Source organism: Tenebrio molitor, chromosome 1 (genome assembly GCF_963966145.1).
Source record: "Tenebrio molitor chromosome 1, icTenMoli1.1, whole genome shotgun sequence".
Taxonomy (NCBI): Eukaryota; Metazoa; Arthropoda; class Insecta; order Coleoptera; family Tenebrionidae; genus Tenebrio; species Tenebrio molitor.
In genome coordinates this window covers 3,192,135-3,217,256 of record NC_091046.1, presented here as the reverse complement: position 1 = coordinate 3,217,256, position 25,122 = coordinate 3,192,135, and the positions used below count along the sequence as shown (strand labels likewise).

At 39.4% G+C, this 25,122-nt stretch overlaps 1 protein-coding gene and 1 non-coding gene across 5 annotated transcripts in view; one reads left to right on the top strand and one right to left on the bottom strand.

Annotated features, from left to right (window-relative positions):
• LOC138136305 (heterogeneous nuclear ribonucleoprotein C) overlaps window positions 1–25,122 on the bottom strand; it is a 226,195-nt gene that overhangs the window by 146,018 nt on the left and 55,055 nt on the right. For 3 of the 4 annotated variants that reach the window (XM_069055460.1, XM_069055477.1, XM_069055469.1), the window contains exon 2: window positions 6,642–6,722. The exons of the other annotated variant lie outside the window; for it this stretch is intronic. In XM_069055460.1, the coding sequence (XP_068911561.1) occupies window positions 6,642–6,703 (62 nt within the window). In that variant the 5' untranslated portion in view covers window positions 6,704–6,722. The remainder of the gene's footprint in view (window positions 1–6,641; window positions 6,723–25,122) is intronic. 4 annotated transcript variants of the gene reach the window in all.
• TRNAV-UAC (transfer RNA valine (anticodon UAC)) lies at window positions 24,200–24,272 on the top strand. The gene has a single exon. It is a non-coding gene; the product is annotated as a tRNA-Val (tRNA).

The window sequence follows — 25,122 nt, the reverse complement described above, 5'->3', positions numbered from 1 at the left end:
TGGCGCCGTCCCACCCTCTGACACCGAATAATCGCTGTTTTGTCTAATTTTCGCGCTCGTCTCGACTGCACTAGTGCACACGCCGCCGCCCCCGACTCTCCTCCGTTCTTTTCGTCGGCGGCAATTGACCGCCGTCGTTCGGCACTCGTCCGAAATTCCGATTACCGAAGCACGCATGCAAATTTATACAATAACAAAGCAAGTCCCGGAGAGCTAACCGGATTAACCCGGAACGTTGCGATTAGCGCGGAAATTGACTGTTACGGCCCGGAAAACGCGCACCCGGACAGATGGCGCCCCTTTCATGCGCCCGAAATTAATACAAACTTAAAACGAAATTAAAAATCGCGCGACCCTCCGGGAGGAGGCCATCTCGTTCAATTAATTAATTTTATGGTGTTGTCGCATAAATTTGGCCGGTGTCCGTTGCGAACGGCCGACTTAACTAAAATTAAACGAATAAATAAATTCTCTGGTGCGTCCATAAAACACGAGTATACTTTTTTTTTTCTCTTTGTTTTAGACACTATCGCCGAGAAGTCACGGTTTGGCAGAGAGCCGGATCAGCAAGAATGATGGATGATGGTCCGGCGGAGGACTATGGATGGAGGGGCATAAGCAACGGTCCACTTTTTCACGCTGAAAAGTTTACAAAACACAATCCGAACTTTCCCACCTACAGTTTTATGAACTTAAGAAGACAGTCGAGTTTGCGAACAAGTCGGTCGACTTGTTCTTTCCAGATGGAAAATAATTAAAGGAAACTTTACCCAGTTTGGGGCGGCGACAATTTTCACATGTCCCTTATTCGAAGCGCCCATAGCCGAAGAAATGTGTATAAATATTTTCGCTTTTCCTCAAAGAAAATTCATAAAAATTTCGACAATTCATTTCTTATTCTAAACCAATAATCAAGAGCACTGCAAAGCTCCAACAATTTTAAATTTAAAATGAAATTAAGACTTAATAAAAATGGGATGTTCAAAGGGAAAAGTACACACCACGTCGTGTCTGACCCACCTGATTATCACGTAAATCATCGCACCGCCCATGTACTTCTCGATTTGAACGTTCTCTACCTGCATCTGCTGTTATTAAACAAAAGCATAGAAGGACATGATTATGTACACATACAGTTAAAAGCTTAATTTAAAAACAAAAACAAAAAATGTAATGGCTTCAATTTTGTCTAAAAAATTAATGTGAAAGATATATGAACAAATAAAGAGCTCACGATGTGACCATAAGCATTGATCATCAAAGCATAGATAAGAAAGTACGAAAACCTCAAAAGAAAGAATATAAGCAAAACAGAAAATGAATGGAAACGTCAAGTAAAAATAAAATTCTAAAAGAAAAAATATTTGGAAAGCAACTGAATAACTAATCAAGTAGTTCTCTTATTTTGTAGGAAATTTTTCGTTGAAGATTGATAAAAATTTAAGTGACCCACTAAACGCATTTAGAAAAAATACCGTAGCCGAAAATATTTTTATTACTTTATAAATACCAGGGAATTTTTTTTACACAAACTTGAAATATTTGCAGCAATTAAAAATTGGCTTCAAAGCAGAATTTCGTTTGAAAAAAAAATCATGAGTCATCGTATCAAACGAAAATATGTGGAAGAATTATTCATTTTTAAGCGGTGAATAAATTAAAGAATTAGAGCCACAACAAACATTTGTAGACCCTTGACATCTAAGATTAGTTATGACGATGTCATTAATTACAAAAATAGTACACTGGAGTACGTAAATGAGCCTAAAAATAATTCAGTTTCTGTCTCTATTATGCAGCAAGGCGTTCTTTATTACTTTCTTTTTACGTCAATTGCTGGCGCGAACGAATTATCGTCTTATCAAAATCTTATCAAATTCTCGTTTTCATCATAAATTAAAACATAACGTATTGCAAAATAAATCTGAATAAAATTTTCCGTTTTGATCCCAGTTGTAAGTCTAGCAGAGTAATCATATCCCGGCGCATCCACCCTTATTTTTTTTTTTTTATAATTTATTCAATTAAATTTCTAAATTTCCGTGTTCGAGATTAAAAGTGTTCCAACCGCTTCGTTAATTTTTGTGTTGAAAATCCGGGGTAAAAAATAATTCAAATAAATTTTCCGAATTTGTTGGAACAAACCCTGCAACTATTTTGTCATGTGACACATTGGCACAGCCTGTCGACCTTCATTAAAAGTGATCCCAAACTTTCCCTATCATAACTCACTAAACCACCCCAACAGAAAATTAATCGTATGCCGCAATTCTCGACCCGGAAAAACTTTGCCGCCCCCGATTTCAGTTCGCCGCCGACGTCACAGAACGGCGTGCCGAATGAATCCACGTCGAAACAAGACGACGGCGAAAAAAAAGGAATTCGCGTCGCTCGAGCCGCACTCGAACCGCCCACCGCCGCCCCCCGTATTATCGTAATAAATGTAGTGAGATTATATTTAAAGTCGACGATTGTCGGGCCCCGACGGCCGTATAAAATCGAATTGAATGGCTCGCCGAAAACGATTGCTCCGTCTATTTTACAATTACCGAGCCCTGGAATGGTATTAAATTCCGTTGCCGCCGAATCAATTTAAACAAAAGGCTATCGGGGATGTCAGGACTTTTTGCGTTCGCCTTTCATTTCGTCCATTGTTCGGTCCAGGACTCCCGATCCTATCCTGTTCCTGTTCGTCCATAATGAAAAAAATCAGCCCCCGATATCGATTCATTTACGCACGCCTTCCGGTTTAATGAATTTAATTAGGGACGGCGACAGACGTAAATTACAATTTGCCGTTGCCGTGTCGTATTTTTGTTTTTTCCGTTTGTTGTTGTCGACGGTGTGTCCATTAGGGGCGGCCGTGTTGATGACATGTTTTTCAATAACCCGGACCGGCGACGACAAGAATTTGCATCTGTGGGGGGCCGACACGTATCACGTGCGGCGGTTACGGTTTTTCGAATTTATTTTTTCCGGGATGCTGGAAAATTGTCTAAACTCTCTCGACGCCGAACATCGAAAAATTCAAGTCTTCTGAATCTTCTGACCGACAGCGACGATAAAAATAGTAAATATATATTAATAAATATAGTAATAAGTAAATATATAGTAAATTATATCATTAAGAGTAGAAATGAGTCTTTTTGTGGCTAGCCCAGAGATTGGGCGAGGCACAAAAAGACTTTCTACTCAGGTAAATCAAACAGTCAAATGTTACTGTCAATTTCACCACAAATTACGGATCACGGATTGTTGTTCAAATATAACCTCACTTTTTGCGTTGTTTGTGTTTTTACTCTGCAGACTGACGAGTGGTGCGTTCACAATCGACTCTTCAACGCCAACTTTGACGGGAAATTTAAATGAACACCCGATATACTCGTAATTAATAAAGATTGACTGAAAAACCAATTCGTATTAATTTTTATAATCATAACGTGATTTTGTAATGAAATGAGAGCTAAATGGGGGAATAGTGAGCTAAATCAAGTTGAACTGACGCCATTTAAAAAACTAAAAGGTCCTGTCGACGATGATTATCGATATGCTTGTAGTAAAATACTTAAAAATAACTTTTCCCCTTAAGATTTTTCTTCATCGATAACCTTTCACTGTTCATTATTCACATGGTATTTAAAATAATTTTTACATTTTATATGAACAAATTTTAGCTTATAAATCACTCAAATTAATAAACTTGTATCTCGAGGAACGATTTCTTCAGGATAACCACCGCAATCCATTCTTCAAAAATTTGCCAACACGAAACGCAACCCCGGTAACGGCAAGTGTGCTTACTCTGATGCTCTAAATATAAGAGAGTTTAATTTAAATTTTAAAAGATTTTTTCTAAAATCTAAAGAGACGGTAGAAAAAAATATTTTTTGGCCTCCGTCTAGAAAATACTGACTTTCCATTCGTCTAAAGCGTCTGGAAAATGGCATTTGCGTGCCTTGGCAAGAAAATCGAAACAAGAATTTTTAATGAAAGCTTTTAGGTTCCGGCACTGAATGTCAATGTCATGTGCATTTTTTGTGCAATTTTTTAAGTGAAATATTGATGTTGAGTAAATTTGTCGAATCAGTAGAGGCCGCGGGGGCTATCAGACTTACGGGCGGGCGGCCACTAGGTCGACAACCCTCATGGACAACTGGCGACGGGCTGGCAATAACAGAGAGGACGACGACGGTTTTGAATATTTGAGGAATTGATTGACTTTTGTGGTGTCACAGGAATGTCAATGTCAATTTTTTGCTTGAAATAAATGGTCGGCCGAAAAAGTTTTGTGTATTACACGGCCAGAAACTGTTTTGCACTTGTGGCTGACACCTCTGGCCACAAACTTTGCTCGCACTTGCAAAATGACAGTTTCTAGCCTTGTGATACAAATAACTAATGTATACCTCTGCAGTAAAGCGGCATTTCATCACTCGTGTGATTACAAGACAAAATCATACACTTTCTGGCCTTGTCATACAGACAACTAGTGTTCAAATCATTATGCAACGATTTGATTATACTTTTTTTTCTAAAATTGTCTAAAAATGATTTTATCTCTTTAATCACCTTATTAGAAAAAACCCAAAAACCAATTTTGAAATTCTAAATATTTACATGATTCTGGAGATATCTTGTAGATTACAGTTGCCAGCTCCTCCCGAAATGAAAAACCGGTTTGGCGGCTGAAGAACCCAGTTCGCCGCCCCCGCTGGGCCAACTTTCAAGATACAAATTGAAGCTTTGTCCTGCACGGGCCGTTGTTTTGTCGTTAGAGCCGTGTCCATTAGGGCCGTGTTTATGACATGTTTTTCAATAACCGGCTCGACAGGGGCAAGAATTTACAAGGGGCGGTTGCGGTGGGGGCGCGAGGACGTGACAAGCGTATGCAACCATGCGGGAGAGGACCAGAACGTGTCAATCAGCAATGAATAATGTAATTAGAAAGCAATCAATCATCAAGCGTGAAACGCAGCTGGGCCTCTCTCACTGTGGACATGTTATTACGCCACTATCAATTACCGACCTCGTCCTCGTTAAAAATAAACGGAATTAAGTAAAAACTGCCCGTCCGAGGGGTGCGTTCGGGGGCGTGTGTTGGAACGTGGCCGCCACAGATAAGGAATAAACGGTTACATGATTACGACGCCGAAAACAGAGAATACACAATGGGAATGGGCCATGAAATGACGACGATTTCTCTTCGGGGGATGCTCGTTTAGCGGCGGAAGGTTCAATTAATAAACGAATAAAATCGACCGCCTCCACCTAATCCGTCGTTGTTTGTTAATTTGGTCATCGGGAATTAATTACTACGAGCAAATCCACCCCCTTCGACAAATGATTGAAATGGATTTGGCCCATTCGTAATAACTGGCCGTGGTGTAATTAGTGATCGGGATACTGCAATTGTTAAAAGTGGACTTGCAGTGGAAAATGCGAGTTTATAGTCACATTTACGGCGATAAAAGCTCCAAAAAGCTCTAAAAGCCGTAAAACGGATGATAAAATTAGCGGTGTCCGAGTGAATGTTGCCACCAAAGGTCGAAAAGTGTTCAAAAAGTTATTTAAAAAGTAAGCAGAACGCAAACGAGATGTGAAACGAGTGGAGAAAAGTGGTAACAGTATTCCTCCAAACAAATACATATGTATTTTCCTTCAAAAGAAAATTCCACCACAGATGATTTACAATGTTTTACGCGAATGCTCACGGAACGTGTACTTTCTCGATCGTTCGGTTAAACTCAGCTCCCCTGAACTCACTCGAATGAGCCTTTCACCTCGGAGCGTGCGACGTGACGCGTGACGATGAAACTAATTCACTGCCCGGAAATAATGTCGTGGTGCGCCTATAGTTATTTGGATCACTAGTCCAGAAAATGATATTTTGCTAGTGTGAGTGGTACTGCATAGCCAAGGCGCCTAGCCGAGGCACAACAAGAGCAAGAACCAATGCTGCCAGCCCATTCTCTAGTGAATTTGTAACCAAGGTCACTTTTGTAAGTACTAGGCCGGGAATTTAACCTTCCCGGCGGATTCTGAATCATGCAAAACCGTCGATAACGGCCGGCGGCATGAAAAAGAAGTTTTCACTTCAATAAAAAATTACATAAAATGCGTCTACAGTAATTAACTTATTAACGTTCTTGAATAAAGAAAAAGTAGAAAAGCCGCGGATATTTGGAGACACGGGTTTGTATCACAAGTGAAATATTGTCTGAAAACAAACTCACAGTTCGATTAAATATAGAACGCGATATTTATTTCAGTTTTAAACGTAAACCTTAGGAATTGCCTCTCAAAAAAAAAAAACCGATGACGAATGGTGTCTCACTCAAAGCACAACAAAGCTCGGTATTTATATCCTGCACAAAAGTTTTATTCGCTTCTTGATAAAGCCGGACATAACTCAGTATTTACATACGAATTTGTCCTTCTCTAAATCTGGCATCTCGCGAAACAAATTTGACTGTTGGATTTGTAAAGTTTAAAATAGAGACACGGTGTAAAAAGTGTAAGATTTTCATAATCCCAAAATAAATATTTCGACAAGACGTTTGGGGAATTTTGTCGCCCGCGGTTAAAGTTTCGAGCAGATTAATTACTAGTTTGGAAGTAGAGGAAATTGTGAAGCGACTTACTTTTGACTGGCCTTAATCTTTTGTGTAGTCACAGTTATTTTGTTAAGTTCCAGAATATCCATCCATGAGATTTATACGGATCTGCAAAGGAAAAAATGCAATTAAATTTTATTGGAACGAACACAATGAAATCAACATCAAAGCGTTCTGTCGTTAAACAGGGAAAAAAAGAGAGTCCGACTCTTCGGAAGATCAATATTTAAATTAATTTTGATTTAACAGCACAAAGTGTTCAAAGTTACAGATGCACATGGATGTTTCGCTCGCCTTATAATCAACGATTTGGCAACGCACCAAAATATTTAGCGTTCCTCCCGGGCACATTTCTCTTAATTGACAGTTTTTTCCGCTGACGCTTTTCACGAAAATTAAAAAAACATCATTTTTCCCCGTCTCGTCGATCCAAAATAATGATCCAATAACGACGCGGGACCCAATTATGTAGTTCCGCGCGGCCAAAACAGCACAATTAAACGAGGAGCCGAAATGATCGCGCCGAATATCCCTCGCGCCGGACCAATGTAGGAACTAGGGGAATAAATAGTGGTGGTTTTGTTCGGTGAAAACGAACGGCATTGTCTTCGGGTCGACTTTTTCGGTCTGTTCAAACAACGGCCTCAAATATATCAACTACATAAATTTCTTCCCCAACTTCCAACTTCATTACAAACCGAAGTTGTTCGGCAATTTTACATTATAAAGGCATTATAAGCCATAACAAAGGGCAATAAAAGTGCGGTTAGGGTCTTCGGAGCTGCACAAAGGATACGCCAGGAATCGGGCCGCTGCTGCGGCGACTTCCAAACTTCCATCGATGCACTTTGAAGACGCTCGCCGAACTAGCTTTACGTCCTGTGCCGAGGCGTGTTTTCCAGCGATTCTCCGCCGAAAAAAAAAATAACAATAGCCGCCATTATTACCCGGGGGGATTTAATGCCGTTATTGTCCTGAAAACGGTGTGCACAATGAAAGGGCTCATTCATAACGCAAAGTTTTAAATTTCTCTATATTTATACTTTATTTGTGGGGGTTTGTTAGTCGCGCAGCCACGAAGCCTGAACACCACGTGGAAATCCCTTTGTCATTTTTAGGCGATTACGCCCAAATATTCTATAAAACGCGACAACGTGATGGGATTCATGAAATTTTAACAGCTCGTGAAAAATCAACAATCATTCCAGTCGAGTCCAACCCTTGTTTGAAATGATTAGCTTTCGAGAGTACATAAATTATTACGCCGATATTTTATCTTGAATCATTTATTTCGCTCTCCGATCGACACGAAAATTCTGTTGCAGATGGCAAAACGAACAAATTTACAAATTAACGATATGCGATCTCTGTCTTAGTAGAGGGTCTTTTTGTGCTTCGCCCAGTTGCGACCTCCAATTCGTTTTGGTCTTCAATCTCAGGGCTTAGCACAAAAAGACTCACTTCTACTCTTAATGATATAATCTACTAATATCTATACCTCTGCAGTCAAGTGGGTGACTTGACCCGCGGGAGGAAAAGATACACTTATAAAAATTAATCTGGATTCTTATACCTACAGTAATTAAAAATAAAAATAAATCAAACAAGATGTAGACATAAGAAAATAAAAAAAATCTAACAAAAAACCCTGACAAGAGAAGTAGAGAAAAATAGCAACTGCCTCTTTCCCTTCTCCAGACGAGAATTCTATCATAGATCATTCCAAAAATGACGAAGCTTACAGAATTAGGGGTGTTGAATCTCTCATGGGCTGTGACCTTGGAAATATCTGCGCGAAGGCGGAGCAATAAACCAGCCAAAAATCTGAGAGAAATTAACGACGAAATTAACGTAACATGTGACTCATAGCCCAAGAGAAAATCCAAGACCTGTAACTACATACATATTATCTACAAAATGAATTTTTGGTCATTTTCCACGTCCCGCACGTGGAAATCCCTTTGTCATTTATTGGCTGAAATTTTACCAGCTCATGAAAAATCAACAACAGTTCCCATCTCGTTTCATTGCTGTTTAAAATGATCAGCTTTCGAGAGCAGATAAATTATTGCGCCAATATTTTACCTTGAATCATTAATTTCGCTTCCCAATTGACTTTAAAATGAAATTTTTCCATAATATCTGGCGTGCACTCCGATAAATCGTTAAAAGGAACCGAGCAAACATTGCTGTGAAGAGGAGAAAAATGTGTCGAAAAAAAATCATATCTCCTGGAGACGGATGCACTTGCACCATAAACCCCTTTACAGTCTTTTTCCATCTGCAACTGATCCCGACTTGGGGTGAATTACCATCCACCTCTTAAAGAAAGTCGCGTCTTAAGAGTAGTTGGCAGGCTTTTGTGAAGAGTAAATTTTGAAATGAGAGTTCATTACCTGAAGAAATCCGACCGAGGAGCAGACGATCGTAACTTGTGTGTGCTTTGCGACCTCCGGAGTCGTATAATTCGCGTCGATTCCGGGCGATGGAAGTGCATATCAGCTATTCGAAACAACGAAACGACAAGGAGAGTGCCCCAAGAGCGATGCCTTCATTTATTAGTCGTCATTGTGAAATTCTTAGCGGGGCTTTAGAGCGACAGTGCTTGAAATCCGGCGACGAGGGTTTAAGTCCCGCAGATCATATCCATTCATGGATTGTGCCAAGACATTACGATAATTGCCAGTCGACGTAATTTAAGTGAAGTTATAACGTGCACATTTAAAACAAAACGGCATATCTAATCCACGACCGCTGCGAGCTAAATTACATTTATGTAAATATACAACATTGAAAGCTCCCCGCTTTGGAAAACAATACATACAAGCAGTCCACAAACAAAACATTGTATTCGGTATCTGCTTAGTGAACTGTCATTGTCATAAGTTAAATTCGTGCCGAATTGAATGCCGGGGAGAGAGAGAGGCCTGGAGAATAGAGCGGTCGGCTCGTGTCATCCGTGATGATGCCGGGGAAGTAGGCTTTGAAACGCGACTCGTTGAGACAAGTGAAATAATATGGCGGCATTACAATTCCCTGGACCGGGCTCACTAGATGCGGCTCATTTATACTTCTCCACCCGAGAATTGTTCACTTTGATATTAAATTATTGCGGGGATTGTTGGCGGTGGTCCCGTCTTTTCTGCTCCCAAAGCGGCGCGCCTCTTTCTCCAGCCAAAGGAACGCCACTCTCAACAGACACAAGTCGAGGAAACTTCAAATAATTTCCATAAAAAAAAAATTAAACAAAATTAAACCAACACAGTCATAAAAAACCAGTTGTGCCACAAACGCTTCTCATCCTTTTCTCTTCTAGGTGATGTAATCACTAATCAGAAGTAATATCAATAGAGTTGATGCAAGAACTATCAATGTGGGTTCGTTATGGACATCAATCTGGTTAAAAATGTTTTTTTGAATCTGTGTTAAGTATTGTCAGCACGACTTTCAACAGCCCTCAGAAGGGTTTTTGCAAACATTGTTACACTCCTGTTAGAGCAATTACTAAAAGTTCTTGTCGCATTCCACAACTCATCTTATTTACATTGTTTTCGTTTCAAATATTTTTTCAAGTTCTATCATTGAAAAGCTTTAGAAGCTTTAGAAGCACAACGAAGTGACAAGGTATCAGGTCCGGACTGTCAAGAACGTGTTCCAATAATTTGACTCCTGAAGTTTATTGCACAGTGGGAAGTGAAGCGCTGTTGTGGTCTGCAACTATCTCATTTCAAAGCGAAGAAATCATCTACTTCTCTACACTTCCAGACTGCTTAACTTTGACTTGATTAGGCTTTATACTCTATCGGAAACATCCAGCGTATCGATTGTCATTTTAGTTTCAACAGTAGACACGTTTTGAGACGCACTACACATTTTTTGGCGCCCAACTAGATGCTTTTGATGGCACAATCGTTTCAATGCCCAAGGTATTGCTTGTAGCTTCTCAGATGGCATATCTTTTATCATTCTCGTAACAGCAGCTGTATTTTCTTCAAAAACAACTGAAAATAGTCTTCCTTCACGTAAATCGTAGCTCTTTTAAACCTAAATCCATTGCGATCAATTCTTCAAGAAGGGGCACCATTACCTCTGCAGAAATTTTCATTGCAACTTGCAGAGTCTTAAGAAATGCTCACATCTTATGTGTATGGTGATCCAGGAAGACTGACTCGATTTGCTACATCTTAAAAAAATAGCATTTAGGATGGGGATGCGGGATCGTGATTGGCGCCCCCGCAAGCTACATAAACACCGCCTATGAATTTGTCTCTTCGAGATAAAGAAGTTCGAGTTATGGTCGGCCGACTCTCTCCTGAAACCGAAACCGTGTATAACGTCTCGCCGTTTTAAGAGCTTCCATATAAATCAACTAACTGAAATACGTTTCATTCCTAAACTGCTTAAGACTAGAACACCATATTTCAGGGGCGAAACTTTTCCGGGGGCGTTAACTCGCGTGAGAAAAGCAAGGTGGCGCCGTGTTCGGCCCCTATTCCGGGTATTTGTTTATCGTTGACACCCGCCCCCTATCCGTGTTCCATGAGCCCATAACAAAGGCATCGACACTGTTTATCTCAACACTGTGTCAATATTGTCGAGGACGTTCGTGAAAGACAGTGCCTGCTTTAATTTGGGCCCGCGATGCTGATGGTGGCGCGAAAATGTCAAATTGATGGCGAAGGGGAACCACCCGAATTTCGTCGGGAGGGGGAGGGGGGATGGACGAACAAAGACGATTTGTTTGCACTTTACGCGGAACGCGTTCAATTAAAGGAGAAAAATCCACCCCCCGGATCCAGAATCTGGAGGCACAGGTGGGAGTGACCCGGTCTGAACAGGTGGTATCGTCCATAAACAAACGAGAGATGACGGAAATATGGCAAATGAACCATCGGGAAAATTAATTCCATCACGCAACGAAAATATAAAAACAGAAAAATCACTGTTGTGATAACGTAATCAGGTAATATCTCTTAAAACTAGATCGTTATCCAAACAATAACACGCTCCGGGCGTGTTAAATTGTAACTATATAACACAAACACCCTTCTGGCGAAAACAATTAACCCCGAAAATCGACTGCCACGTATGCAAATCCCTCGAATAAAATATACAACCATTTTATCGATCATAAACGGGGCAATAAAATAAGATTCTAAAAAAACCCATTCACACACACTCTCGCTGTCAATAAAATTTGACATTCCACTTTTACTCTTTACATCTGTTCTGCGGGGTTTTTAGGTGTCACAATAAAAGTATCAACTTGGCGCGTTATCACCGCGGACGACGGAACAGATGCTGAAGAATTTAATTACACTAACAGCAACAGAATTACTCGGTTGCATAATTATCCTCGAACGGCACCAAAATAAAAAAAAACAAAATCCCAAATTAAACTAATTGCGACACAAGAAACCCGACTATCAGCCGTAGGGGCTCGCTTAATTAGAAAAATTAAATTAGTAAGATGCACCGTTGAGTTCTCCTCGTATCGAGCTAATTAACTCCAGCATGCACGATCATAAATAAATCTTGATGGTTGACAACGTGACACTGGTGCTCCAGGTGTCTTGTAGCTTCTTGGGCTAGAATCACGGCGTTTTTTTTTTTTGGTTGTCGTCGAGTAAGGTAATTCTCACAATAAATTCCAACACAGAGAGTGGAAAAGCTGCTGCTGATCTCTGACGTGCTAATCTAAACTTTCCAGTTTAAACAGTCTCAAAGCTTGTAAAGCAGAACAGGAGGAAGGTAATTTGATTGGAATTCTCATGTTTTTTGGCGTTTCCCATAAAAACCAACACTAATTTTTAGTGTTTCGCCCGGAACATTTGCCCCTGCTTGCTCCATTTTCCTTTCATTTTATCTTTTCCGATTTTACCATCATTCCACACTCCAATGGTGTTAAAAATTCTCTCATTTTTTTTTCTAGCTTTATGCCAACAAAATAGAGCCTATCTGTTGTACTGACGATCCCTTCACCCCCTTGAAGATTATTACATTCACATTTACTTACTTTTTCACTTTGCCTTCTTAGCTTTGTACATTTTTCTAATAATCCGGACCCATCAACTCAATTATTCAACAGGTCCTGTTCCTTTCGTCCTTTGTGCCGTCTGCGAGCACCGTAATACTTAAATTTTCCTCTCCTCTTAATGTAAATAAAATATTTTTGCAGGATCGGTTCGCCCCTCGAGCATCTTTTTGCTGGCTGCAAACTTTCTAAAGGTTTATCAAAATATTTCCAGAAGTTGCGGTTCGTAACTGCGTTCCCACATTATTAAAAATTAGGGTTTCCCCCTTTGAGTGTTTGCCCACAACACGCAAAACTGCGAGAGGGAAAAGTTACCGGTAATTAAGAAGTTTCCAGCCACATCTCCATTGTCCTTTCTTTCCACTGACGAGGTCTTCTTCGGTCGTATAAATGTGCGAATGTGCCAACACCTGAGGCACGTTATCTTCAAAGATTTAATGGCTCATAAAGACACGTCTGCCTGAATCCTGACGACGGCATCACGTCCTGTTTTTACACAATTTGCACTAGACACGCTGATCCCGAGTGGTGCGATCACAATGCCGACGGGAAAAATTACCACCCCTTTTTGCGCCCTGATGAAATTCGAGTTTCCCCTTTTTAGACGGCGCCCATTTGCCTTCTTGTTAGTTGAGGCGTCTTTTCGTTTCAAGGTAAATACGGCAGTTAGCGGAGAAAAGTCGAGTATTGCTCCGGAAACTTTCCGGATAAATTCCTAATTATGAGGCATTCGTTAAGATGCGCTCCAACTAAAACTAACTCGGGATGAATCAACATTCGAACGGTATCCATAAATTTCCGCAACAAAAATAAACGAACACGGACGAATTGCGTTCTACTTTTGACGGATGGAGGCCGGTCCGAGTCCTGGGGATCGTCTCCGGGGCAATTATGACGCCACCAGACAACAACTTTAATTAAAATCTAGAAGTTTGCTTTATGAAAGGACCGTTTGGGAAAAAAACCTGCAAGCGAGATAAACAAAAATCGCTTTTCAAAGGACTTGTTATAAAATGACACAAAGGATGTCGAAGTTTCTTGTCCTGCGTCCTCCTCTTTTTTTTTTATAATTCAACGTTATAAAACACAAACAAGAGCCGGGCTTAGATCTGCGCCCACGTCGTCCAAGTTTTCGGATTAATTCTTCGATTGTTCGCGTTATTAGTTTCCAATTTCAATCAAATCTCCGTTAAGAGATGGAAAACCGACAAAGTCCGGCTCATCTTCTTTGCATGCTTGACAAGTCCACAATGGAAATGTTATCTATTCTTTCCAGCTTCCATTAGCAAAACTCCCGTCGTACAGATAACTCTCAGTACAGCTGGACAAAAACAGCTTGGCACATGGATGCGTAGTGGACTGAAATCCCTCCCACCAGCGGAGCGCACTTGTTTGTTGTGTCCATTGAGTATACCGTGCCTACAACCCTAGCCATATCCTTGTCTTACAGACACTCTCTCGTTTCCTCTTCTGCGCATTTCATGTGCCAAGCTGTTTTTGTCAAACTGTACGTTCTATATAATAACTTTTCTTTTTTTCCTGTAAGCTTAGGAGTTCCTCAAAGCTCCGTTTTTGAACCATTACTTTTCTTACTTTTTATAAAGAATCTGAATATTAATCAGTGCAGATGACTTTCAGATATGTTAATCCTGTTGCCGTCCAATCTCACTATAATGTTGATAATCTTCTTGGTATTTTGTAGTGTACGGTAATATCTACGTCCCTTTCTGTTTACAGATTATCTTCTTCAGGTTTCACTAAGAGGAGATTGATTTTTTCAAGGACATTCGTCCAACAACAACTAAAGCAATACTACTCTCCGAGAAGAGTTTCTACAGCTCTGTAATTAGAATTCATCGACGTTGCAACCCAATATTCAGATATTCAATATTTGGTTAAAGTTTCACTCAACTGCCTCGATGGAGATACAACGTGGGGGTATCGGTATTTCCATTACGACATGTCGGAGAACACTCCAAGCAAGGTCCTTGGATGGCTTTGCACCACAATTACTGTTATAAATTACCAATATTATTGCATTCGAGGCGAAATCTACTCTCCCAATTTAAGACTACTCTTCACTCCTTCCTGGAGAAGCTTTTGTGTTGACTGTTTTTGAAAACTCAAACTCACGTTTTGGACATATTCCCACCTCCCAAAGAGTCCATCTTTCAGAGTCAAGTTTTATATCTGTCTGCGTCACTTTCCGTTTGAGGACATGAACAGAATCCCTCTCCCACTTGTGCTCCTTGAAGAATTCCATTTTAAACCGGAAACAACAAGACTGATAAAGAAAATAATAAATTCCGGTGCTTTTTGAAAAAAAAAATTTTGTTTATGGCTAACGACAGTGGAGCGTTTCGCGAGCCAACAACAAAACTGAACAATACGTCTTTACTATCCGGAAGAAGCCCGACATAGGAAATGAAATTTATTCGGAATTTAATGTCGACTTTTAACTCGGACTGTTTATTCTGACATTTATTATATTTTTGTCGTAAATACCGATGTTTCAGTACGGAGTAATATAATTTATGAGCCGACTCGACGCAAATGAAATAAAGATAAAAATGGGCCTAATTTAATTTTGATTATACACGGGAGAGAAGGAGACGGAGTGGAGAGGACGGAAAAAAAAGATTTAAATAAATTAGTCGAGTCTTCGGGTGATTGTGCGAAAATTACCCGACAAAAATATCCCTGGCTCAAGCTAAATTAATTTAGTGCGAACGTTCTGTAATAATTAGTTTTACACACCTTAATCAATCTAATGCGCTCTGTGCGCCGCCTAACGACTAAATATAAATCAGGCTTGGTACGGTTCGAACGAGAAAAATCCACGGTCATTTTTCAGCCATCTTCATATTTCAGGACGGTGGGGCGCGTGGGCACACCTGAAACCGGCGTTTCTGTGACACATTTAAAAATAGGTCTTGAGCAGATGTTCGAGGAAGAGGCGAGTGTCAACTGGACAACCGCCGCAGTTGGGCTATTATTAGACCGACGAGATCTTCAGATACGAATGCGACGAAAGATGATAGGTGAAGACATTTGGCGGGTTTTAACTAGAGTGCGACGCCCAGAAGTCAATTAGCGGGCATGCGATCAAACAGATCTGACACTCATTAAATTCTACAGTCGACCTCTGCGTAAACATGGTGCGCTTCTAAAAGATCTAAAAAATTCAGCGTCATTTACGTTGGACACGTGGTTTGAAAAATCAGAAATGACTAAGTAACAAATGTGAAAGAAATTCGGAATGAAGGTTTGCCTGGAGTAATACGTCAAAAATATTTTGGTCTGCGAAATATTTTAGCTACAATGTGAGTAATTGATTTTTAACGTGATTCAGTTCAGAACATTTCCTTCGTAGAGATTTTATTACTCTAACAGCAAGCACTTAAGGTAGATTTATTTTTGAAAAAGTAAACAGTCGGAGAATAAAACAAACCTAATTAATCAATCATCTAAGATGATGGAAAAGATTTGCAGTACCAAAGAGAAGGAGATCTGTAGAATTAGCTAAAAAATGGTATATTTTTGAGGATAACAAATTTCTTTAAATAAAATTTAAAAAAAACAGCAAAGATTTTTTTGTTGTTACTTTGTAATCACCTTTAAAACGTCCCAAAAACAAAGCAACAATCCATCCAATAGAAGTGCAAAGACTTTCTACCAGAAAAGAAAGCAAAATCTGTAGAATCTGTTGGAAAGCTATTGCCATTGATTTTCTATGACACCGAAGAGACTACAACAAATGCATGTAAATTGTTTGCAACAAAAACTCTGACAAGAAATTTCTGCTGCCACTTTGTAACCACAAATGAAACTTCAAAAACAAAACAACAATCAGAAAGTTTCTTCACCACCGAAGACAGTAATGACTAATGAATATAGAATATGCTAGAAAGGTGATGGCACTAATTTATTAAAACACCAAAGGGACCATTGCTTCTAAATTTTCTTCTAAAGAACACACAAAAATACCATGTCAAGCTTTTGAAATAATTAAGACAAAAAAATCGTGCCTACTTGATTTAGGAAAGAAAAGATTGTCCTTCATAATAGTAGGAATCCAACATTCATTTGTTTTTCTAGTAATAATATAATGATAGCCAAATGGATGTTTCTCCAAATGAAGATGTTAAAAAGTTAAACTGCAGATTTTTCGTGAATTACTCAGAAGATTCTTTGATTATAAATATATAATTTGACCATGAAAGCTTCCACTTCCCTTTATCATTTGAAAAACGGCTCCGGTACTTAAAAGAAATGTCTGCGGACCTGTTTCTTTGTTTTCTAACTCTTCCAAAATATCAAGATCTTCTCGCAAAGGCTGATTCTTTTCCTTACGAGAATCAAGTTAGTCTAATCTTGAATGTTTTTTAAAATGTCCTCCACAGATGAATAAACTAGACTAAGTAATTAATAAATAATAACTAATAAGTAAGCTAAATAAATAAACAAAAAAATAAATAAAAGTAAGCCAGTCCACGTCAAAAACCGGAAATTTCAGATTACAGGTTTAACCACATGATTCGAACTTTACGAGTATTTGTGTTTGAACAATGCTTTGGAGAGTGCTGGTCCAAATTTCGGAGTTCCTCAGGGTTCCAACATAGGACCCTCTCGTTTCCTATAACTACATATATTTTCGGTTTACGACGTTCTACTGCATCTTCCCATATCCATTTTCCACTGTCTTCTGTCCTTACATTGTCCTTCGTTGACACCCCTTTCTCTCATTTCTTCTCGTACGCCTTCTGTCCAGCTTCGTCTTAGTTTTTCCTTTCTTCTCCTACCCTGTGGTATCCATAATAATACTTGTTTTGGAAGTCTCTCCCTTTCCATTCGTACAACATGCCCATACCATCTCAATTGGCTAGTTCTAATGTCTTCGACTATTGTGGTGTTAATATTCATGATTTCTCTAATTCTCTCATTTTTTATTCTCTCTCTTCTTGATCATCCTGCTGATCTTCTCCAGAAATCCATTTCCGTTGTAAGAAGCATGATCTTTGACCTTTTCTTTAGCGGCCATATCTTACTGCTGTATGTTACTATGCTCTTTACGATGGTATCATACGTTCTTCTTTTGTTGTCTTTTGAGACGGAAGATAACAAGAGACGGAACAATAGATAAAACCATCAAAGAAAGATGTACACAAGGCAGAAAAGTGATCTCCATACTGAACAGCGTATTATGTGACCAAAAGACAACAAAAAGAGAATTATTTCCTGTAACTACCAAAGCATTACACAGGCCTGCAAAACAAAACTTTTTAATCGATGTTTTGATTTTGATAACTGATTTTGTATAACATTGGAGCCCTTATTACAAAAATACAATTCATTTTTTTGTATCACGTCAGGTTTTTTCACAATTAACAAAAAAAATTAAGCAATTTATTTAGGAAAATAAGATGTTTATAATAATTCTTGATTAATAATCTAACTAAATTTTTTATTCCTTACGAGAATGGCATCTTTAACGCTTTGTGAGGAAACTTCTTTTAATTGATTGCCTGCTGTATATTTTTTTTGGGTACATCGCGCTGTAACATCCAGCAAAAGTCTACCATCATTGATACGCTCCATCTTACTGGATATCACCTCTACATTTGTTTTATATCTTGGTCAAGACGTTCCCCTTGTTCCTCACTAACAGCACCAAGATTTTTAGGAAAAAGATTAAGTGCGAAAAGAGGAAATTCACTTTCAAACTCATATTACATCCCAAGATGTGAAAATTTTTAAACATGATTCTTACAATATTTTCGTAGTCTTCATCTTTGTGATTTCCAAGCAATTTTTCTATGACGTTCTTAAATGCCGTCCAGGCATTCCTTTCAACAACATTCATAGAATTTTGAAAATCATTACCTTTGTACAAAGATCTTATTTGTGGTCCTAACCTCTTTTAATTTGGCATTGGAGAGATCTGGTAACTTTGTACATTAATACTTGAAACATTGTCCATTTTTATCAAGAGGCTTTACAAATTGCTTCATCAAACAGAGTTTGATATGCATTGGTGGTACCTAATACTACTTTTTTAGGATACAACTAAATTATTTTTTATTGTTGCTTCCCGGTACAAGTCTAGTTCTTAAAGGCCACTTCTTTTGAGTCCAATGCTTGTATCGTGCCCGGCAGTCCCACTCGCAAACAAAACAAGGAAATTTCGAATATCCATATTGTTGTCCGATATTACAATATCGAAATTTTGAAATAATTCATTCATTCTAGGTGAACATTTCAATTTTAAGAAAAAACGATTTGTGAAAAAACTAGACGTGATAGCGCAAAACCAAAATCATTTTCGTAATCAGGGGGTCGAAATTGTTCAAAAACTGTCAATTTTATGCAAACATCGAAATCAGTGCAGACCTGTGTTATCACAGCGAAGTTGTTTTGCAATGACGACCTAACAAGTTCTTAGATGATCGCTTTTCACTCTTTATTGTCATTTGGCAACTTGTAATGCTGTTATCCAATTCAAACAGCATCTCCGACCCTCGCCATGGCGATGCTGCCAAAGCTTGCAACACAATATTTGTACACTCCACGGTCTTCCCAAATCCGTTTTTTGATTGTTATGATGTGGTTCCAAACACCACGAAATTACAACCCACAACCACGAGCAAACAAATGTTTTGTAATCAGCCTCGAAAAATTTAATCTCCACTTTTCATTATTCGTGTTGACTACTGTGTACGAAAACGTATCTACATTATTACTTCTTGTTCGGTGGTTTATGTCGGAGACTTGTTTATGTTTTTCCTTCTAGTGCGGAGACACAGATTCGAACGAAATTTATTAGAACTAATCGAATCTTTACGGCTCCCACTGTTGGCTCATTTTATTATCGACGGAACGACGCTCGCTCGTTGCCATTATTCCGTGGAAAAAAAGTCCACGACACTTGTCAAATTTGACGTGGAACACGGCGCGGCTGCCCAACGTCACCCAGATTTACGGCACGCGGAACCATCAAAAGAAATTAATTAGCCGGTGCAGCCGGGTTTGTTACAAGCAATTTCGCTGAAAGCATTTTATCTGAATGCAAATGGATTAGTGGAAGGCGTCGAGTCCTGCGGAACGATTTAACTTTCCGTCGTCAGATGGCAGACCGGAAATCAATTATTCTCCGGTATTGCGAGGGCCCGAAATGATCCCCGCTCTGACCCTGTATCAGGTGTCGCTTACCGATATTGCAAAAAGTTGTTTGCTTTTACGTGTCCGAAATAACGAAATTGAACACGGGAAAAAATCGTTGCGGGGCCCGGGGCAAAGCACCCCCGTCTTATCAACTCATTCTGCCCCCTTTGAATATGCAAAATGCCGCATAAAGAATGATCTAATTATAATTCTCGCATATTTTAGCCCGTACTTTTTTCACATTCTATTAATATTGCATGAAATTTCCGGAGGCATAAATTATTTTTGACGGGTACTTTGCATTGCCACTTGCTAGACAGATTGTCAGCGATGCCGTTGTCGGTTTTTGCCCTCCCACCCCCAAAAAAAAAACGTAGGGGGAGCCAGATTTAAATTATTGTTTTCAAACAATGGAAAAAAGCCGAATGAAAATTATTGTTGTTTTTCTCGGATGTCCCAACGCATAAATTAAACGACGGCGAGATGAAAATAAAATCGTAAACTAAGCATTTTTCGCCGCCGCTCGTATTGACTCTCCAACCCCCCACGTCGCTGAATACACTTGCCCCAATCTGTATTTGGCCAGTGATCCGTCAAAATGAAAAACGTATCAACACTTCGACCAATTTCAGAGGGAAAAAAAATTTAGCCATATTTCAAAGCCCAAAACTATGCAGTGGAATTTTTCGGTCCACTAGTCCACAAAAAATTGTGGGGCACACAAACTATCTGAATTAAAAAATTGCAAAACCGTCGAAGCGTGGAACGGGGTGTTTGCAAAAAATTTCCTCGTCTGGGTCGGTGTCTTCAGCGACCATGTGAATCGTCGTCCGAAAGTGAATAAGTGATAAACGTCAAAAACGAATTTACGACGAAAATAAAATTTCAAACCCATCTTACGTTTTTATTGCGTATAAATTAATCCCCCATTTTGAGCGCATAAAATATTTACGCCGTTCGTACCGGCGAACAAACGGGGAAAAAATCGGACGTGACATATGCTAAACAATTTTTTCCGGGGGCCGGATCGGATGGAAAAAAAACCGTTAATTTTTTATATCGGCACTGATGGCAAAACTGAATAATCGAGAGCTGTCGCATCGGATATACGCAATTAATAATTCAAAATGACGATTTTCGAGCGACAAAATGTGCTCGTACGAAAACCGAAATTTTAAAACTGAAACGCACGCCGGATCGATCCGCCTGAAATATGTATGGGAACGGAGTCATATCCACAGTACTAAATAATTCTGGGGAGAAATGAATCTGCTCCCAGATAGATCAACGTCAAAAGAAAAAAGTAAGTTTCGCGGTGATAAATCATCATTAATTTTATTTTTGTGTTTAAAGTTTCATTCTCCCGTCCGGGAGAACAAGCAAGTACGGCTGAGTTGAATAAATTGATTTTTGCGCCTTCACGGACGAATGGGACAGCGGTGGCGTTAATAGCCCCGCCCACTCGCGGTGGGAGTCCACCGGCCGCGTCCCTACTCGACACCCCGATAGATCCGGATCGATCCGCACCGTCCGTTCGGGAATATCTCGTCCAAGTGTCGAAAAAAAAACGCGAAGCAATTAATAATGTTCGAAAGAAGCTATCAACGGGGGAGAGCACGAAGTCGAAGTCGAAGTCTCATCAGATAACTTTTTGCATGAGACATTCCGGGAGCGGAGGGAAATCTATTAGCCTCCCTGGCTGCATTCTTCTGTCGTACGGTGCAATTTTCCTCGCCGGGTGGTTCTCGCACGCGAACCGTCGCTCACCGGGAAAGGAAGGGCGCGACCCGCCCCCCTCTAATTATTATGCACATCTTTGCGTGCCGTCTGACCAACCCCTAAGGAAGTTGTACGGCGATACGTGCGGAGGCTATAGAGATAGCTTATCGTGTCTGGACGTCCGAACATATTGTACTTATCGCCCCGCTTGAATTCTTAAAGAGACATTCATGCAGCCCCCTTTTCCCGATGATTTACTCCAACAACATTGTTCGGGTGTTAATAAATTCGGATTAGTGTGCTAACAAGTCGAAAAAAATCCGACGACCGGACGGCACGCAACCTTATGTAAATAACATGTTAATAGTCGTGACGCTGCCATATCAAAAATTTACAATTTAGATGCAATAATGGAGACTCCATTAAATTTTAATCGGAAAAAGGAAATCCGTGAAGAAATCCGCACAACACGCCCCCCTCCTCCCCCACACACACACAACTCACTGCCAACGGATTTTTTGAAGGAATTTCAACTGGCCCGGCCGGTACGTTAGTGGGCTACGACAGGCCGGGTGAGGCCTGCGGGAAAATCGGCAGTTCTGATCCGCGGATCTGGCCTGTCAAAAATTCCGCTCGTGTATGGCCAGCTAATAACATGTTAATAGTCGTAAAAATTTACAATTCAGATGCAATAATGAAGACTCCATTAAATGTTAATCGAGAAAAGAAAATCCGTGAAGAAATCTGCACAACACGCCTCCCCCACACACACCGAAATTATTAAATCCTAATAATAAATGCATGAAAATTTAATATGCGCCTTAAGACGCGGTGCAGAATCTCACTCGACCCATAAATTCTTAATTCACTTTGTGTGTGCCCTCCGAGGGCATTCCTTTCTTCGCCGACCTTGAGAATCGATCGGGTCCCTAATGGTGAAAGAATTAAATCACCTTTCTGGGGTCGGGAAAAAATTCAATTGTGCCGGGGCGATGGGTCGAGATTAAAAAATTTAAATAAACAACAATAAACAAACTCGACAATCGCTCGCGATTACTCGAATCAAACGGTTTACAAATGAAAGGGGAGCTTCTCCAAACAGCGTCGAAATTTCACCTCACAAAAGAATAAGCGATTCGAGGAAAACAGGAGGTGAAAAATTCATAAATGAAGCGTTAAGGGTTGAGGCGGCACAACTTGTTCGTGAGGGGGTTGGAAAGTTGGATTCGGAAAAATCTTGATGGGCGCAACAGTTATCTGGATCGGAACGATTCGGGAATGGCGACGCTGGTCCTGGAACGGGAGACATTCGTCGTGCTGTTTGTCAAAATGGAAACCACGGGCAAAGACGAGCACAATAGCCAGTTAGTAAATAAAGATCAAAGTGAACTCGAGCAATTGTCAGCACGTTTATTACGAAATTGTTGGTGTGGAAAATGAGCTGAAAAAAGATAAGTCGGGAGCATCGAACGACTCCAGACAATAAAATAAATTCGTAGGAAAATTTAATTAGAGAGCCAACAACAGAAAACAGATTAGTCGCTTCTAGTGTGGATTACGCACAAATGCAGAATGTAAATGTACAATGTGCGAACTACGTTCGAGTGAGATTTTCATTTTCTGGATTGATCCAGACGCTGCGGGTTGACTGGAGGCTTACGTCGGTGATTTGTGGAGAAGTGAGAGATTCTATCGATGAGGATTAGCCCCGAATCGGGGGAAAATATTTTCAAACTAATTAACTCACAATGTAGAAGTATCAAAATCGAAGATGCTCGCTATTAACCTGTAGCTGACCTGCCAGAGTTGCCTCAAATGAAATAATCTGCTTTCTCAATGGAGCAGCTTCTTAATTTTCTTGAACAGCTTAAAGCACAAAAGGCAGAGAATATCAAAGTAAATACAACTCTTAAAAACTTGGAGTATCTTTTAGCTCTGAGAAAATGTTTTCTTATAATTTTCTCTAAAAAAAGAGACAGAGGAATTAGATGATGAATGATTGAAGAGTCATTAATTAGAGAACACATTTCAAACGAAAAGCGGGAACTGGAACTAGGCGAGTAAGAGTAAGAACGTTAACCGATTTTTGAAATAAATTTACCACAACAGCGATTTCGTGGCGTCTGCTTTACGCGCACAAGTTCGATCCTGGGTGGGTCTGATTTGTTCAGAAATGTGCTGTGGTACCGACACACAAAAAATGTATCAGACAGAAAAAAAATTCAGTGTGTTTGTTTAAAGAATTCCTTTTTGAATACGTAGGTGTAAAGTATTTTTCTTGCAAAAGTGAGAACACGTCAAACAGGTTGTGAACAAAAAATGCAAATTTTCTAATCTAATTTGTTTTTGCTAGTAATTCGACGTCGCATCAAATTAAACAAGAACTCGTCTTCTGGGTTGAATAATTTGTTAATTTTCTTAAGCCAATTAAGAGTACGAGGAGCAAAGGATGTCAAAGTATTTTCAATTCTCGAAAAGATAGATGGTTAGTTTCAAATGAAGAAGTAAAAGATATGAAATTCTAAATTGCGTATAAATAGTTTGCGATTCATAAAGTAGTCTCGTGACACTTATCCATGATTTAAATGTATTAAAAACAAAACAACAATATTTTTATGCGTTTGTTTGAATCATCAAACGCTCCTAGATTAATTAACTTTTATGAAACATCGGTTCCGTAGTGTAGCGGTTATCACGTCTGCTTTACACGCAGAAGGTCCTCAGTTCGATCCTGGGCGGAACCAGTTTAAATTTTTGAATTAATTTATTACATACTAAAAGGCTCTGATTGGCCTCAAGTAGAAGCGCCATACTTTGAGCAGAAAATATTGTAATTTAAAAGCTTTTTTGTGAATGACAATGAAAATATACTAAATAGATAAAGAAAAATGCAAGTTTCTTTGGATCTAATTTCTCTTTACTATTCGTTTGATGTCTGAACAAATTAAATCAGAACTAGTTTCATGGACGGAACAATTTGTTAATTTTCTTAAGTTAAAAGTACAAAGAGCAAAGAATATCAAAGTATGTATTTTCAATTCCTGACACCGCATTAATTTAAAGTGAAAATAAAAGACGAAATATTATTGGTATAAAATGTTAAATAAATAAAAGTTTAAACGATTTATAATTCATAAAATAAACTCGATAGATTCTTTTAGTAATAATTAAATAATTTAAAAAAATTAAACTTGTAGCATAAATCACGGATGTAGTACCAAAGCGCCCCGTACTACCCCTTTCGAAGCGCTACCGTCACCAGCGAGAATCTAATCGCTAGGCCCCTACCCTCACATCAGCTGCGCGCCGTCGGAGCGTGCCGAACCATCTCCAGTCAGGTTATAAAAGGGATGCACGCAGGGACAATAATTCATTATTATTCACTTAATCATTCGAGCTCCCTCAAGAGTCTCACCGCGCACCTTTGTTAACTTTGTTTACCTTTATGTAAATAAACTATTTACAACACAAACACTGTTAAAAGTGGCGCCCAACGTGGGACCCAATGTTAAAAGTGACTCCACAACGTGGGGCATGATGTTAAAAACTTCTTTAATAAGAAATATTTCTCATATTTATTATTAAAGAAATTGT